Source organism: Lactuca virosa, chromosome 8, assembly GCF_052849685.1.
Source record: "Lactuca virosa cultivar CGN04683 chromosome 8, Lactuca_virosa_CGN04683_v6, whole genome shotgun sequence".
In the NCBI taxonomy this organism is placed as follows: Eukaryota; Viridiplantae; Streptophyta; class Magnoliopsida; order Asterales; family Asteraceae; genus Lactuca; species Lactuca virosa.
Window position 1 is genome coordinate 212,303,215 of NC_136433.1, and position 15,814 is coordinate 212,319,028.

Sequence of the window (15,814 nt, forward strand, 5' to 3'; positions counted from 1 at the left end):
TATATATATATATATATATATATATATATATATATATATATATATATATATATATATATATAGAGAGAGAGAGAGAGAGAGAGAGATAAGTTCAGGTGTTTAAAATAATTATTGTGTTATTGTATGCATGATTGTGGATCAATCAAAAAATAATAGAAAAAACAATAATTAAATAAATCAATAAGGGTAACTAGGTAATTTGAGAAATAACTTCCACAAATAGTCCCTATAATTTTGCTAGTTACGTTGATTTTAACCTAATTCCTCCCTTTTATAAACGGCCTACTGATCAGATCAATCTTCATCGCCAATCGGCTACTGATTTAAAGACGATTCTCGGTGGCTGAAGTCGTAAGGAGGTGAGCACCTCCGATGTTCGAATGGTCCGAAGAACAGGGAAGAGGCAACGAGAGCTGCCGTCGACCTCAGTGGGTGCAGAGAGGGTATGAAAGGGAGGTGCGAGGGTTTTGTGTGGCTGCGGCTTCGATCGTTAGCAGGTAAATGGATGGGGACTGCTCCGACAGCCTCCCCTATTCTTCTTCTTCTTTTTTTTAAAAAAAATTTATTATTATTCTTGACAAAAATTGATGAATGGAATGCATGTTTGGGGTTATTTTGACAGGAATCGATAGGGGAAATGGGTGTTTGAGTTCATTGTTTGACAAGGGAAGAGGTGACATTGAATGGGTGGTTCTTGGCAGGAAGCGATATGAAGAAGGGAGAAGGGAGCAGTGAATCATCAAACAGGTAAAGAGGTTTTTTTTTCTTCTTTTTTTTGTTTTGATAGAAATCAAAGAACTTAGGTGGGTGTTTTTGGGTTGCTTAATCGACTGCAGGGAAGGAAGAGAGCCCGTCTCTTGATTTCTTGGTAAAGAGAAAATGGAGAAGGAAAGGAAGAAGGCAGAGATGATTGAGTGTTGTTTTTCATTTGCTTGAACAATCAATAGATGGAATGGCAGCAACAAACAAGTCCATGATGTTGGTACTATGCATTAGAATGCCTTGCTTGTTGTTTAGTGAAACTTGTAGCTATTCTGTTTTTTTTTTAAATGAATGCTTTTATTTTTGCTTTTTGCAATTGCCCTCAACCCTATACTCACTGATATAAAGGGGTTTTAAACTTGGTAAGAATAATTTTAGGGGTTTTAAACTTGGTTTGAATCCGAATTGGATTGAAAGATTTGTTTAGTAGGCAGTAGGCAAGTTGGCTTTCAATTAAAACTGATAAGAAAGGGTTTCAGTTAATATATTAGACTTAGACTTTTAATTTTGAGTTGTTTGACTATATTTCATTTTTAGTTATGTTTGAATTAGAATTGTACAATTCTAGAACGATTAGTAAAATACATAGATGCTTTGATGCTTCTTTCATTTGGAATTAATTTGTTTATGTAGATGATTCAATGGATGATATTGGTGAGATTCCAATTCTATTGGAATGGAATTACGAATTCCAATTCTGTTGGAATGGAATCATGAATTCTAATTCTGCTGGAAAGGAGTATGGATATTTTTCTCACTGATTTATGCATGTTCTATAATTCTTGTTTATTGGTTTTTGTGCAATTCACAAGTCCACATATTTTTCCAAAGGTGTAGTGACATAAGAACATGGTTTGGCATGCAGAATTAAAGATTGCACAATGAACATGGTGATTTGGGTGTTCAAGAGATGTATTGATTGTATATGGTGTTACACAAAAAGGATCTAGATCTAGACTACATAAATAACACACACTTACACACTCACTTTTACATCTCTCAAGCACACCTCTACAAGTGGTATGAACCCACTATTTATAGAGGTGTTTACATGTCTCTCTCTCACTCTCTATCTCTCATGTATCACAAGGCTAATACTCCACATGCAAATGGGTTTTACAAAAGTCAAACATTACAAAGTCATTCAAGGAAAACTTTGTACCCCAACATTCTCCCCCTTAAAGTTAGGAATGAATGACCCACTTCAAATCTTCCAAAAGCGAGCAACTACGCGATCCGAGCCTCAAGGGTGACACATGTCGAAACGAACTTCAATCTTCAATTCTTCCATGATTCTTCAATTTGGGCTCTAGGATGTGAGACCGTACAAACCGAGCATCAACGAATGATCACGAGCTTCTCAAACTCCAAATTGATCACCAAAAGTTGAGCATAAAGCACACCCCAAAAATCTTTAATAAAACCAAACCCATTTCGAATACATCATTTCCGAACTTCCAATTGCATCATCTTGTAAGCTTCAAAACTTCAAGATCACTTCGGTCTTCAAATCCGCGTAATATGAAAAATTCAAGTTCGAATTTTCATATAAAACTTCTCCCCCTTTTTATAATCGAAATTTGATTATAAAACTCCCAAGGAAAAAGAACGTGCTCTATTCGGAATTTTTCATTTCAAAACTCCCCCTTAACATGTGGCATAAACATTGTGCTTTAATCCGGAAAACCCAAAAAATATTCAATTTTTAGCTTCGTTCACGGATCGCCTTTGACAAAATTTCTCAAAAATGGGTAGAAATTGTCAATTTCAAAATTCTGCAGTGACCCAGTGCGCCCAAAACAGCCAAATATGCAAAACTCTCCCCCTTTTTCAAAGCTGGGTAGAAAGCGTCAATTTGCACAAACTGCAGGGGCCTGAAATGCATTTCTTCAATTTTCAGCAAAAACAGTCCTTTTTCGAAAATGGGTATGAACCGCCAAACATTCGAAGCCTCAGGGACTATTTTCGAAAATTCTGCCATTTGTGTTCCAAACATACGAAGAGTTGTCCCAAACATTCGAAAATTCAGAAAATTTTCGAATTTGGGTGAAAAGTGTCAAACATTTGAAACTTCAATTAATTGTGGAGGTGACAAATATTCGAAGGTACAGGGGCTGAATTCGAAAATTCTGCTTTTTGATCAAAACATATGAAATATTGATCATTCATACGAAGCCTTTTTCCATTTGTCAACCATTCGAAACTTGAGGGACTACATTCGAAAATTTTACTTTTCCATTCCAAACATACGAAAATTTTGCGTCCAAACTTCAATTAATCATCCAACCTCTGAATCGAATTATCTCACTTTGTACATTCAACCCAAAATCAAATTTTCGTTCTTACAGTTCATCGTTTTTCGTTCGTTTTCCAGTTCACCAAACCCAAAATCCTTTCTTTTGCAAACCTCGACAACCCTTCGTTTTTCATCAACATCAAACTTCATTAGCCAACATCAATTCCCAAATCTTCGAATCTTAACCCAAATCGATCGTTAACCCTTCGTTCATTAACCCCAAATTCTCGTTGTTACAGTTCTTCCCAAATTTCGATTCTTTGAAATCAAGAACTAGTAACTGTTCGTCATCTATGTATCATAAAAGTAAATTCGATTCCAATTCTTGAAACCGTTGAACTCACATCCAACAATCAAAATCGACATCGTTCCCAAATCTTCGATCAACGAAATCAAAATAATCGATTCCAGTCACTTCGATTGTCTTCGATTCTAAATCTGAGTTCTGTTCATCCCCAAACCATCAAACAACCATTCATAATCAAATCGCAGCTCCAAGTCAAAACTTTGAAATCGAGTTCGACTCTAATATCATTTTCCTATTCGATTTTTCAAATGACTCAACACAAGAACAACAAAAGTGAAATCAATTCCAGATTCATCAAGAACACTTATTTTGACTTTGAGTTTGACTTTTTATTAACCCATCAAAACCAATTCGTTCTTCTGCAAAGTCGACAAACATAAATTGATTTTCTCAATTTGATTTTCAGATCAAATCATCATCTTCAACTGTTCATCGTTTTTGAGTGTTCATCAGCAAGAATATGCAGTAAAATCTCGAACACATCAATTCTATCAACATCGTCATATTGATCGATATCTCAATTGATTTTCAAACATCTAGAAATTGATATTCAATTCTCCAGAACACAAGAATATGGTTCAATCGAAACAAGCAATCGATATTGAGTTTTAATTGAAAACGATCATTGAAATTGAGAAAAAAAACAGAATCAGATGAAGATAAGAATCCGCTCAAAATAGTTAATATGAATGATTCATGAATCGATAAACAATGTTCAAAGTAGAATCGATTCAAAGCATATATTCGATCCACAGATATAATCGAATAAAAAAATCGATTCAAGAATTGTACGATCTCGAGACATAAGCTAATCCGACAAATGATATTTGAATTAGAATTCGGATATGATGAAAAGAAATATAATCTCATAAAAGATCATGAACAGTAACTGTATTGGGCTTTTGATTAAATCAGATGAATAGTAATCGGATCACTATAACCAATGATGAACAGTAAGGGATTTAAAATGTTTTTGGGCTGAATCTGGATTCAAATGAACAATTACAAATTGATAATCATACCGAACAACAAATATGATTGGATTGGGCTTGATCAATAGAAAAAAATTATTGGATCATAACAAATGGGTTTTTCAAAAAAAATTGATCCAACGAGTCAAATGATCAAAAATAAAAAACGCAACGCACGATTCAAAGAGATTAAGAGAGATCATAGAGAGAGACTCGCCAAAATTGCTTCAATTGTGACAAAAGTTGCCAAACCGAGAATCGTTCTTCAAAAATCACCTTGATCTTGAAGACCCGCTCTGATACCAATTGTAGAATCAAAGAATCAAGTATAAAACAAATCAGAGTATGAAATCAATTAAGAATGCGAGATTGAACAACAGATGTAAATATGATCTTGTTTCAGCTCTATTACGCTTTCGAATGTTTACAGAGAATAAAGACATGTCTGTAAAAACTCTTTTAACAAAGTGATCACTTCCAAAAAGTTGTCACTTTCGGATGTTGAAAGTTGAGTTAGTTGTGGACTCAAATTTTCATACAATTTAACAAATCGTGTATTATTTTTCCAAAGGAATTTAGTTTTTTATTTTCATTTGCTAATGCATTATTGGAATCTAAACTACAATTTTGTTTTGTTTTCACAGAAGTTGATGCTTGAAGAATGGACCACAAAATTGAAAGTGATTATAAGCAACATTATTTTTTTAGAATGTATTAGTGTCGTTGTTATATTTTGATATTTTCTTTCCCGTTTTGAAAGTTTTTTTAGTTTTATTTTTTTAACAATAAATGTAATTCTTAACAATTGTTACCCGTATTCTATAAGAAATAATGTATTTTTTGTTTTTATTCGTCAATTGATTGTTCAAGAATTTGTTATTCTACAAGAAGTTTTTAAAGTCATGATCAAGAAATAGGTTCAAGAATATTTTTATTATTTATGGTTCAAGAATAGTTTTATTTTTTAATATACTCATAAACATATTCTGTCAGAATGTCCGAATTAAAAGAATTATAATTCGAAAAATTGGATTTTTAAAATTAATAGAATCTAGGATCCCTAAAAAAATGCAATTTTCCTTTATTAAATCTATATTAAATGACTAAATTACCCTTGTAATTAATTAAGATGATATTTTTCAATTATATTTAATTCAATAATATATATTAATCACTTTCTTAAAATAAGTAAATTTGATTGACCCACATTTATGCATACAATAACACAATAATTACTTTGAATAGAATAACCTAAGCCTATATATATATATATATATATATATATATATATATATATATATATATATATATATATATATATATATATATATATATAATACTGTGGTATTTAAAATTTAATATCATTACCGTACCAAGTTTACTAAATTGGTATGGTACTAATAACCAAACATGTTGAGTATCAAACATAACAGTATCAAATTTTCTTGGTTTGGTTGGTAGTATGTTGGATCATGGATGGTCTCTGTGGTACATATTTGACAGACATATGTAAGACCTGCAAAATTAATAGACTATTTGATTTTTGGTTAAATACTGGTAAATGGTAAATAAGATTAGCTTTATTTGTGTTTTTCTTTAGCAAAATGATCATATTTAAATTTAATGTTAAAGAAAATAACCAAAAAATAGGTTTTTTAAATAATGATAAAATTTTCAGGAATGTGTCCTCTAGACTAGATATGGGTCGGACACCCAACCCTGATTTAGTGGTTTTCCTATTTATAGCTTGTTTCAATTGTTAACAAAAATAGTTTCAGATGATGAAGAGCTTTGGAGTGTTGATATGTTCTCTATCTACTTATATGTTTTTGTGAACATTTTATTGATTCAGATAGTTTAAAATAACCGGAATCGAAGTACACATAATTGGTCCAGAATTCGTTGAACTTATGGTCAAAATAAATAGATCATAGATGTCACATACTGGCTAATAACTACTCTTAGGTGGCTTTTATTTGGTTCCAGAACACAATAAGTGATCTGAAATACAAGCATGTAAGATAACATGTACGAAGTTGGTTATTATTTTCCTTTTAACAATCAACACATAGTCCTCTAATGAAACTTTTTGCAATTTTGTAATGAACCTTGTATAACATAGCTATTTGCATCCAATCCATACCCATCCAACAAAATTAACAATAAACAAGATATTCTCTTCTTCTTCTTCTTCTTCTTCTTCTTCTTCTTCTTCTTTCTTCTTAACTTGTTCTATCAAAATACAATATTATAACTAAATGCCAAGATACTCTTCTACTCATACAAACAAACAAACCCAATATTTCTCACGTGTAAATTTTATCAAATAATACAATAACAACTCAGCAATATTCTCTCTCTCACCCATTCCAATTCCATTCCAATTCCCATCACAGTAACATCTTCATTACCGGATTGAAAACTTCTCATTTCCATTATAATAATTTTATCTAAACACCCAAAAATCAACATCTTCACGCATGCAAATCTTTATCTGAACTCCACACACCTAACTTTTGAGGACTACTTTCACTTACAGTGTTCACTCCGTTTTCCACATTTATCAAAGGATCACTCTCGCTCTCCTTCAATAATATAAAACAAATCAGACAATGACAAAAATATATGAAATGACAAAGGAACGGAATGGAATAAGAAAGGGAATGGAATTGATGATTACCTGAGATAACTGTGTTAATGGTTCAATGGCTTTTGGTTGAGCATCACGAGTACAGAAATAAGAATAGAGAACCATGCCAACAACAGCAATGAGGATTCCAAGAATGTTTCTCCAACTAAATGGATCATGTAATAAAACATATCCAAAAGCCAAAACTAGACATGTTTTTAAATGACCCAATACTTGATAAGTTACAGGGGATGTTTTTCCAATCACTAAGAAAGTACTGAAGTTTACAGATACTGATATCATGCAAGAAAGGACAATAAACCCCTGCAATTTTAGATTAGATAGTTAAAAATAGCAACATGCTTTCACTTCTTTCTATTGTTAAAAGTATGTTGATGTTTCTTGCATTGAACTTCAAGAGATTAAAAAAAAAAGGTATTTTTGGTACTAACCAGTACTAGAGGAGTATATTTGAAGGCAAAAACATTCTTATTTGTCAAAAGGGCGTCTAAAAATGGGCCCACGATGAACAATGTAAGAGCTTGATAAGGGCAAGATTGGTATAGAAGTTGAGTTGATGAAACCTTGTATTTCTTCTGGATTGTATTTGTCATCTGAGATAGATTTGTTAAGATTCAACATATAGGCCCCACATGACATAACATAGCAAATGCCAATGTGAAAAATCAAAAATATTGTAATTTTTTGTCCTACACAAAAAGACGTAAATACCCTTGTGATTCTCACCATTAAAAAAGGCCCTAGAAAGCTTGTCAACGGGACAAAATTGCAAACTTTTGCCTCACCGGAAAAAGGTGGGACAAGGATTTGATTTGGATCTCTCATATGTGAAAAAGACGTAAATACCCTTGTGATTCTCACCATTAAAAAAGGCGTAGAAAGATTGTCAACGGGACAAAATTGCAATCTTTTGCCTCACCCGAAAAAGGTGGGACAAGGATTTGATTTGGATCTCTCATATGTGAAAAAGACGTAAATACCCTTGTGATTCAAAACATTTAAAGGAAGGATACAATCTGAGCAACACAAGTTGTAAGGACTGCTAGCAGGGATAAAACACTGCCCAACATGTTGAGTTGCAGGTCAGTTACAGTTGCAATACCAACTCCCATGAGAAGAACAGTAAGTGAGAAACGGATCTTCTTGCTGTAAAAAGTGATAAGTCGCCTCAAATATGAGTCATGAGGGTAAAATTGTAATTTGGGACACCCTGAAAAGTAAATCTTGAAGAGAAAATGGTAAGAGAAAGAAAGGTTAAAAAAGGTTAACCTGAATTGTTTGCTGAAGAAAAGAGTCTCTAAAAGAACAGTGCATGGGATGATTGCTAATTTGGTCATCTGAAATGAAACCATGAAAAAACAAACATTACATTTCCCTAAAATTAATGAAAATATTAAGTGTAAAAGAACCTTTTATACAATTTTGAAAGATTTTAACACAATTGGAAATGATCATTAGTTTTTTGTCATCTTTAACTTGCATTTGCATGAGTTGTCTCAATTATGATCCTTCAAAATGGTCCATTCTATTCCATCAAACAAAACAAACAATAACTTTTTTGAATGGAATGAACCATTCCATTCCTTCTCTGATTCCATCATACCAAACACTACCTAAGCTAAGAGTGAAGGAAGTAATAAAAAAATTACCTGGTAAAAGCCAACAGAATTGAAACCGAGGCTAAGGTTTAAAAGCCCAATAGAGGTCCCATTCAATATGCCAAAGCCCATTACAGCTTTAGGATCAAAAGGTTTGTGCTCAAAAAATTTCATCCATAATGCCACATGTAGTGAACAAAATGTGACTAAAAGATGCCAGCTTGTCAAAGTTGTAGCTGAGAGAACAAGGAATCGAGTCAAAACCAACACAATTATGAAATAGGAACATCCATTAAACAACTATGCAGAAAGAAACTCATGTCAAATCAAGGTATAAGAAAAACTGCAAAATCCTATCATATTAGATGAGTTAACATGTTGGTCAACTGTAGGTGGATCAGCACATCAAGATGTGTGTAGGTGGATCATCAGTTCAGCACATCAAGCTCTCATATGCACTTTTCAAACAACATTTATTAGATTATCTTTTCCAGCCATGGGAAAGCATCAGGGCTTTAGGATAGGTATAGGGCCACATGAACATGAAGGAAGATAGTTAAGAGAGATTTGAACAACATATTATATATACCAAATGATGTGTGTGTAGTTGTTGAAGCTTAAACCTAAGACCTCACTTATGGAAGATAGGATCATATCTCTGAATTATGAAGCTTCGGTGATCCACAAAAAGAATTAAAAGAGTAATTAAACTTGGTGCAAAAGATCAATGGCTTACCGAACGTAAAACCAAGGGTGCTGATGAGCGCTTTGTTGCAGATTACAATCGAAACCGAAGAAACCACAGACAAACCTAACGCCCCGATTGTTCCCAGCTGAAACCGCTGTCCTTCACTCATCTTCTCTACTCACCGACAATAATTGTGCTGAGTGATACGTTTCGTTTATCGCTTCAAATGTAGATCTTGATTTCAAAACCTACGGAATAAAACAAGGTATTATTATAGGTACAATTTCAACATCACAGTTACTTTTCGTTAATTTAAAGTAAATCCAAACGTAGAAAGCATCAGAAGTCTAATTTTACCTCGCTCAAGTGAATTACGAACAGACAAACTGCAACGCACGGAAATTAAAAACGTAAGTACAAATAAACATCCGTAAAATTCAGCATTTAAAAATCAAAACCCTAGATCTGCAACTGTAGATTTGGGTACGTGGAAACCTTTCAAATTTAGAAAGAAAGAAAAAGGCAAAAGCGAATGCGAATGCGAATGCTCACCTGAAACTGAAGCTGATATGACTGTGAAACTGACAATGTATATCGGATCGAAATATGTGTAAATATAGTATGAGATTGAATTAAAATATTGCCCAAATTGATCTAAACCCCCCCAAATCCCAATTTCCTTTTTAATGGGGGCGGAAAGGTGGAGGAAGTTAATGCTACCAAAAGTTGACTTGTTTTTAAAATGTGATTTTCCGGCAGGTTTCACGCCGGTGGATCATGAGTTTAAATGCTTCAATGGAATCACGAAAATGGATTTTCATGGGGTTTATCTTATTCATTTCAGTTTTGGTTGTTGGTGTTTCAAATCTTTAAAGATTTTGTATCTACCTACCCAAACTTAGATCATGTAAACTAAAGCCAATGCAAATACTTCTTTCTTTAGAATCTCATCATTGAGTCTCCTAAATGCCAAACTACTTATTTATACATCATACTTTCACAATATATGTATGTGGAAGCATTTAAGTTTGCAATTGTTACTTTTCAATGTTATCATTATAACATCTACTCACCTATGCATGATTACTTTCCATGTTCCACTTTACTCATCTAGGTAATATACTTCTATCAAAAGCAACATAGGCATTGTCTTATCATACATTACTCATCTAAGTAATGTACTTACATAAAAATCATGATTACCCTCCATGTTCTACATTACCCATTTTGAAGTGCATATTGTAAAGGATAGAAATGGATAAAGTGATATCGCATCGTGGGCAAAAAACAAAAAAGCATTTCACAGGGGCCACACTATTTTATAGTGGATCTATTGCGAAATGTGTGGCTACATTGGGAATAGATGAAATTTTGGGCTATTTTTGACAAATCATTAAGGAAATTGGCTATTTTAGTTTTTTTTTTTATTCTTGAAAAACAACTCTAGTATAAGGGTACGAGCTTAAAGTTTTTATTTTAAATAATAATCCCATAATCCAAAAACCATTTTAAATAGGTTTAAAGAGTTTTCACTTTTTAGTTTTTATATAATGTTACATCTTTAAAAGTTTACTACTACTTTATCGAATATTTCTATACAAATAAAAGCTCTAACTTTTAGCTAAAGTTTTGCTAAATATACTTAATATCTCAATATTAAAAATCTTTATGGAACCATAATAATAATAATAATAATAATAATAATAATATATAATATAAACGAATTATGAGTTGTATACATATTTGGTTAGTGGTGATGGGCAATTGAACATTTAATGATTAAAAATATATCATGGATGTAACACGGCTTTTATAATGGACATATAGGATTAAGCAAAATAAATAAGGTTCGTTGAAATAATCGGCAGAAAACAACTTGATAACTAATGGATACATACCTAAAATTCGTTAAATATTACACACGTGATAGGAAGTATGCAATTTTAATAATTAATATATAAGCTTTTTTTAAAAGGAACCACAAAATAAGAATCAGATTTGAAACCAATTGGTTTTCCGGGTAGAGTGAAATATGGGTTTTCTCATAGTTATCCGGTTTAGTTGTTTTATAATCTCTATATATATTAAAACAGAAACCTGATGATGTCACCTTCAATAATCAAAACCATTCATTGGATTTCTTTGATTGATTTCAACTCTTAGATCGTTCTTAATATTTCTGGTGATGTCATCCTAACAAAACAATTCACTATTTGTTGAAAAAATACTAAATTCGAATTATCCCATATTCAAATCGAAAAATCAGCCACCAAAGACGGGAACTTAACAAACCTTTGTTATATGTAGGTGATTTTTTTTCCTTTTAATTGGTTTGATGTCGATTGCATCATGTGACGAGTTCTATTAATCCCAAAAGCACACACTACAATTTTCAATCTAGGCAAAAAATTGTTTCCTAGGCAGAAATTCTTGAAGGTATTTGCATAATTAAAGTTGGATTAGTTGATGATTGATGTGACCGTGTGATTATGTATGTTCTTGGTTAATTGTTGTTATCGCATCAATTCAAATAATACTTGGTGAATTTTAACAGTTTGGTTTTAATGATTTTTTGAGCTATTGATGAGCTTAACTTATAATATCTTTTTTTTATTCTTTATTATACACTAACAATTGTTTTATGAGTGAACATACCTTTCTATGGGGTGTTTTGAATGTAATATAGTAATCCCTATTTGTTTTTTTTCCCCAAATAAGTGCCATGTGTAAGCGATTCCATGGTGATGAAGAGAAAAGAAATGGCAGGTCTTGAGCTCAAAGGGCGCAAAAGTTATTTATACATATCAATTCCAATTGTGTTTACAAAATTCGAATTATCTATGAGAGCTATAGACCTCTTTGATTCCTTTGGATATTTTGGAATGTTATTTATATAATTTTCTAAAGAAAGCTCATTCGGAATGTTATTTTTCTGCAATTTAATATTGTTTAATGTCACTTTATTACAAAACAAAAAAAAAATCGAGAAAAAAACCTTATTTCATGAAGAATTTTTGGAATTTTTGCAAATTAAAACTACTCAGAAATGGATGTTGAAGTTGTTATCGATGTCATTGTGTGTGATACATGTGGAGATGTAGGGCATGAACATTTACTTGCTATATGCAGTAGATGCATGGATGGCGCCGAACACACTTATTGTATGAAGAAAATGCCAAATGAAGTTCCCAAACATGGATGGTTATGTGAAGAGTGCAAAAATGGTGAGGGCTATGATCTTCCAAATCACAATGCAATTGTCCAAATGCAACTTGTCCTGAGACAGTCCAATAAGTCATCAAATGCAAACAATATTTTATAACAATAATTTTTTTTATTGTTCGTAACAAACTATGTTGACATGCAATTCTATAAAAAAACAAAAATAGCATACCTGCAATGACAAACAAATAATTGAATGAAGTACATGGCTTTTCCAAATGAAATGTGTCTTTAATAAGAAAAATGAAAATACAATGTCTTAATTTGTACACTTTTCAAAGTAAAATGCTTACATAATAAACAGTATGTAGTAAGGGCTGTTTGGTATTAAATGTAAAGTCATGGGCTGTTTTGGTAAATAATATATTCTTGGCTGTTATAAAAATTATCCTTTTTTCCAAACTAACCATCAACATTATCCTAATTTTAAATTTTAAAAAATAATCTTAAAATGTTCTACATTATCTATCCTAACTACATTTTGAAATTCAACATTTAAGGGATAAGATAAAAATGATTTTTATCTTTTCCCTCCATAACCAACTTGGATTCAATACACTAACCATCAACATTATCCTAATTTTAAATTTTAAAAAATAATCCTAAAATGTTCTACATTATCTATCCTAACTACATTTTTTGAAATTCAACATTTAAGGGATAAGATAAAAATGACTTTTATCTTATCCCTCCAAAACCAACTTGGATTCAATACATATATATGACATATTCCGCCTAAACCCATTTTTATTTTTCCTTCCACGCTCCTGCAAAACATGGGTATTTTATTGTGTTTTATCTATGTTTTTACCTCTTCATTTATATTGATATTCACGATACTAAATCAATACTTCTTCCTTTCTACAGCCTTCTATAACAGTAAACAATTATTAGCTTGGTTAATCAAAGGCAAAAAGGTACGCATTTCATTGTTTATACTTATTTTTCCGTGATTTATAGTTTTTAGTTAGGTTTGTTTTATTTACATTCAAAAGTGTAATTGTGTTCATTTAAATAGATTTGTGTCAACAAAACGCATATAAAAAACTAACAGAAAACAAATATATAAAAGTTCATTATAAACCAAAAATACAAAAATAATGCAAGTCAACATACTTAAACAAAGTCCATAATTCATACTTGAAAAAAAATTATAAACTATCTATATTTGTTAACCAACTTTAATTCGTTATTTTCTTCACCAATATCATTTAATTGTATGTTATGATATCCATTTATACATTTACTCTTCTCTCCAACTTTATGTACTTCATCTTATATTTTACAGTATACAACATATATGAATACCAACAATGGAAGAACCAAATCAAAAACATCGTCATGCCCACCACTGTCGAACATCACAAACGGTAAACTTTTAATTTAATATTAGCATTAGATGTTCAATACATATAGTTTATTGATTTTCATTTTATATAATATATATTCCCGTTAAATTTCATATTTAATGTCTAATATATTTTCATTTCATCCACCTTTATCATACTTATTATTTTTTTTTGAAGAAAATAATTTCTACATCCCCACTAATTGTCGAGTTATTCGAAAATGCCCGGAATTACATTCAAACTCATCATCCCATAACGTCCTACAACCGAATTTGCAACCTACAACAATTTCATCAAGGTCGCCACTTTCACAAATAACCAATCAGAGTAAATTATTAATAATTACTTTTATATTATTCTCTCACTGCCAGTCAAAACCATATAAAGACTATTAATTTTTCCAAATTTAATAACTGTTATGACACTAATAAACAGTTATAAACGGTTCGTATACGTCGCCGACTTCAAATGTCCAAACAAACAAAAATGCAACAACTTTCAAGGATATAAGGAGGCATCATAACTTTGGTAATAGTTATCCTATTGTTATATTACTACTTACTATATTTTTTGTATTTAAATAATTACAAATTTAATTTCAATATATGTACTTTAATATTACATATGCATATTCATATTTTCATTGTCCTTTACAATTCAATTTTTTTTCCAGAAAATCGTATCTTTATAACGTCTGTTTCTCAAGTTACTCGGGAAGTTACTCCATCACCTTCAACATCATCCTCTCATAACCGTATACGGCAAAACGTGCAACATTCATTAATTACCTCATGGTCGCCACTGTCACATATCACCGGTCAGGGTAAGTTTTTCATAATTATTTTTTATTATGTTTACCTAAACAATATAGATAATATAAAAACTTTAATACATTCAATATTTACTAACATAAAAAACTACCAATGAACAGTTGTAAACAGTTCAAGTGCGTTGCAAATTTCAAATCACCAAACAATTCAAAATGCAACAACTTTCAACGCAGGCAAGACCTATCCGAACTATGGTCATATATTTCAAATTATGTCATTATTAATTAATACATAGTATTTTTTATTTTATTATATAATTACATTCGCTATATTTCACTTTATTCCTTTTTTTCACGTTTAAAAGTTACTTCACAATTATTAGCAACACAATCATTGATCTTATCTAATCATTATTTTTTCAAAAAAATGTGCTACATTTCAAGAAAATAACACAACAAAAACGACAAGAGGGAAACGAAAACAGTTCAATACAAAGGATATTCCTTTTTTTGATTTGAATGAAGATTTTGTGGAGAAACTCAAGCAATACTACTATTCGTTCTCAACCTTCATGCGGTTATACTGATAAGGTTGATTACCAAGGTATGTTATCATCTATTTTGTTAATACTTCCACTTATACATTTTTGCACTTAATTTTATAAATATTCATCGTCTTATTAATAATTTAAATTATGTTTATTTTGCAGCACCAAGAAAAAAGAAACAAACATATGTGCCTTATAATTCAGTTGCTCAAAATGATGTACGGATTGACACCCAGACTAAATGTATTGGCATAAACAAAGGTACTGTTTCTTTTTATTTAAAATTTAAAATTTTGGTTATCCAATGAAAATTATCCTTTCAATATGTTATCACCATTTTCATATTACGCTTATAGTATATATTATTTGATTAGTTTTTTTTTTTGTTTCTTTATAGATTATTTGGATTCAGGTGATGCGGTATACGTTTGCTCTGTATGTAAAACTAGGGTTTGGAAGGGAGAAGCAATAAGAGGAAATAAAGATTTAAGGAAAACCTCTTATTCCATATGTTGTTACAACGGAAAAGTAGAATTACCAAACTTGATTCACCCACCTCAGTTATTGCTTGATTTATATAGCGGAGTTACTGAAAAAAGTCAGAACTTTATAAAAAATATTCGTAGATACAATATAATGTTTGCATTTACATCT

At 31.3% G+C, this 15,814-nt stretch overlaps 1 protein-coding gene across 1 annotated transcript; it reads right to left on the reverse strand.

Annotated features, from left to right (window-relative positions):
- Positions 1 to 6,584: 6,584 nt before the first annotated feature.
- On the reverse strand, positions 6,585 to 9,945 carry LOC145132507 (UDP-xylose transporter 2-like). Its single transcript, XM_079067306.1, has 9 exons — positions 9,825 to 9,945; positions 9,630 to 9,658; positions 9,321 to 9,520; positions 8,636 to 8,820; positions 8,256 to 8,323; positions 8,000 to 8,132; positions 7,418 to 7,579; positions 7,017 to 7,289; positions 6,585 to 6,921 (listed from the first exon to the last, which is right to left on the reverse strand). Exons 3-9 carry the CDS (start codon positions 9,439 to 9,441, stop codon positions 6,811 to 6,813), a joined length of 1,053 nt encoding a protein of 350 aa, XP_078923432.1. The 5' UTR covers positions 9,442 to 9,520; positions 9,630 to 9,658; positions 9,825 to 9,945; the 3' UTR covers positions 6,585 to 6,810.
- Positions 9,946 to 15,814: the final 5,869 nt, after the last annotated feature.

Excerpts from the sequence above, each read along its gene's own strand:
- LOC145132507 (XM_079067306.1), bottom strand. The coding sequence starts at position 9,441 with ATGAGTGAAGGACAGCGGTTTCAGCTGGGAACAATCGGGGCGTTAGGT. Across the intron at positions 8,133-8,255 it reads TTCTTCAGCAAACAATTCAG|CAAGAAGATCCGTTTCTCAC; the intron begins GTTAACCTTTTT and ends CACTTTTTACAG. Across the intron at positions 7,290-7,417 it reads AATATACTCCTCTAGTACTG|GGGTTTATTGTCCTTTCTTG; the intron begins GTTAGTACCAAA and ends CTAAAATTGCAG.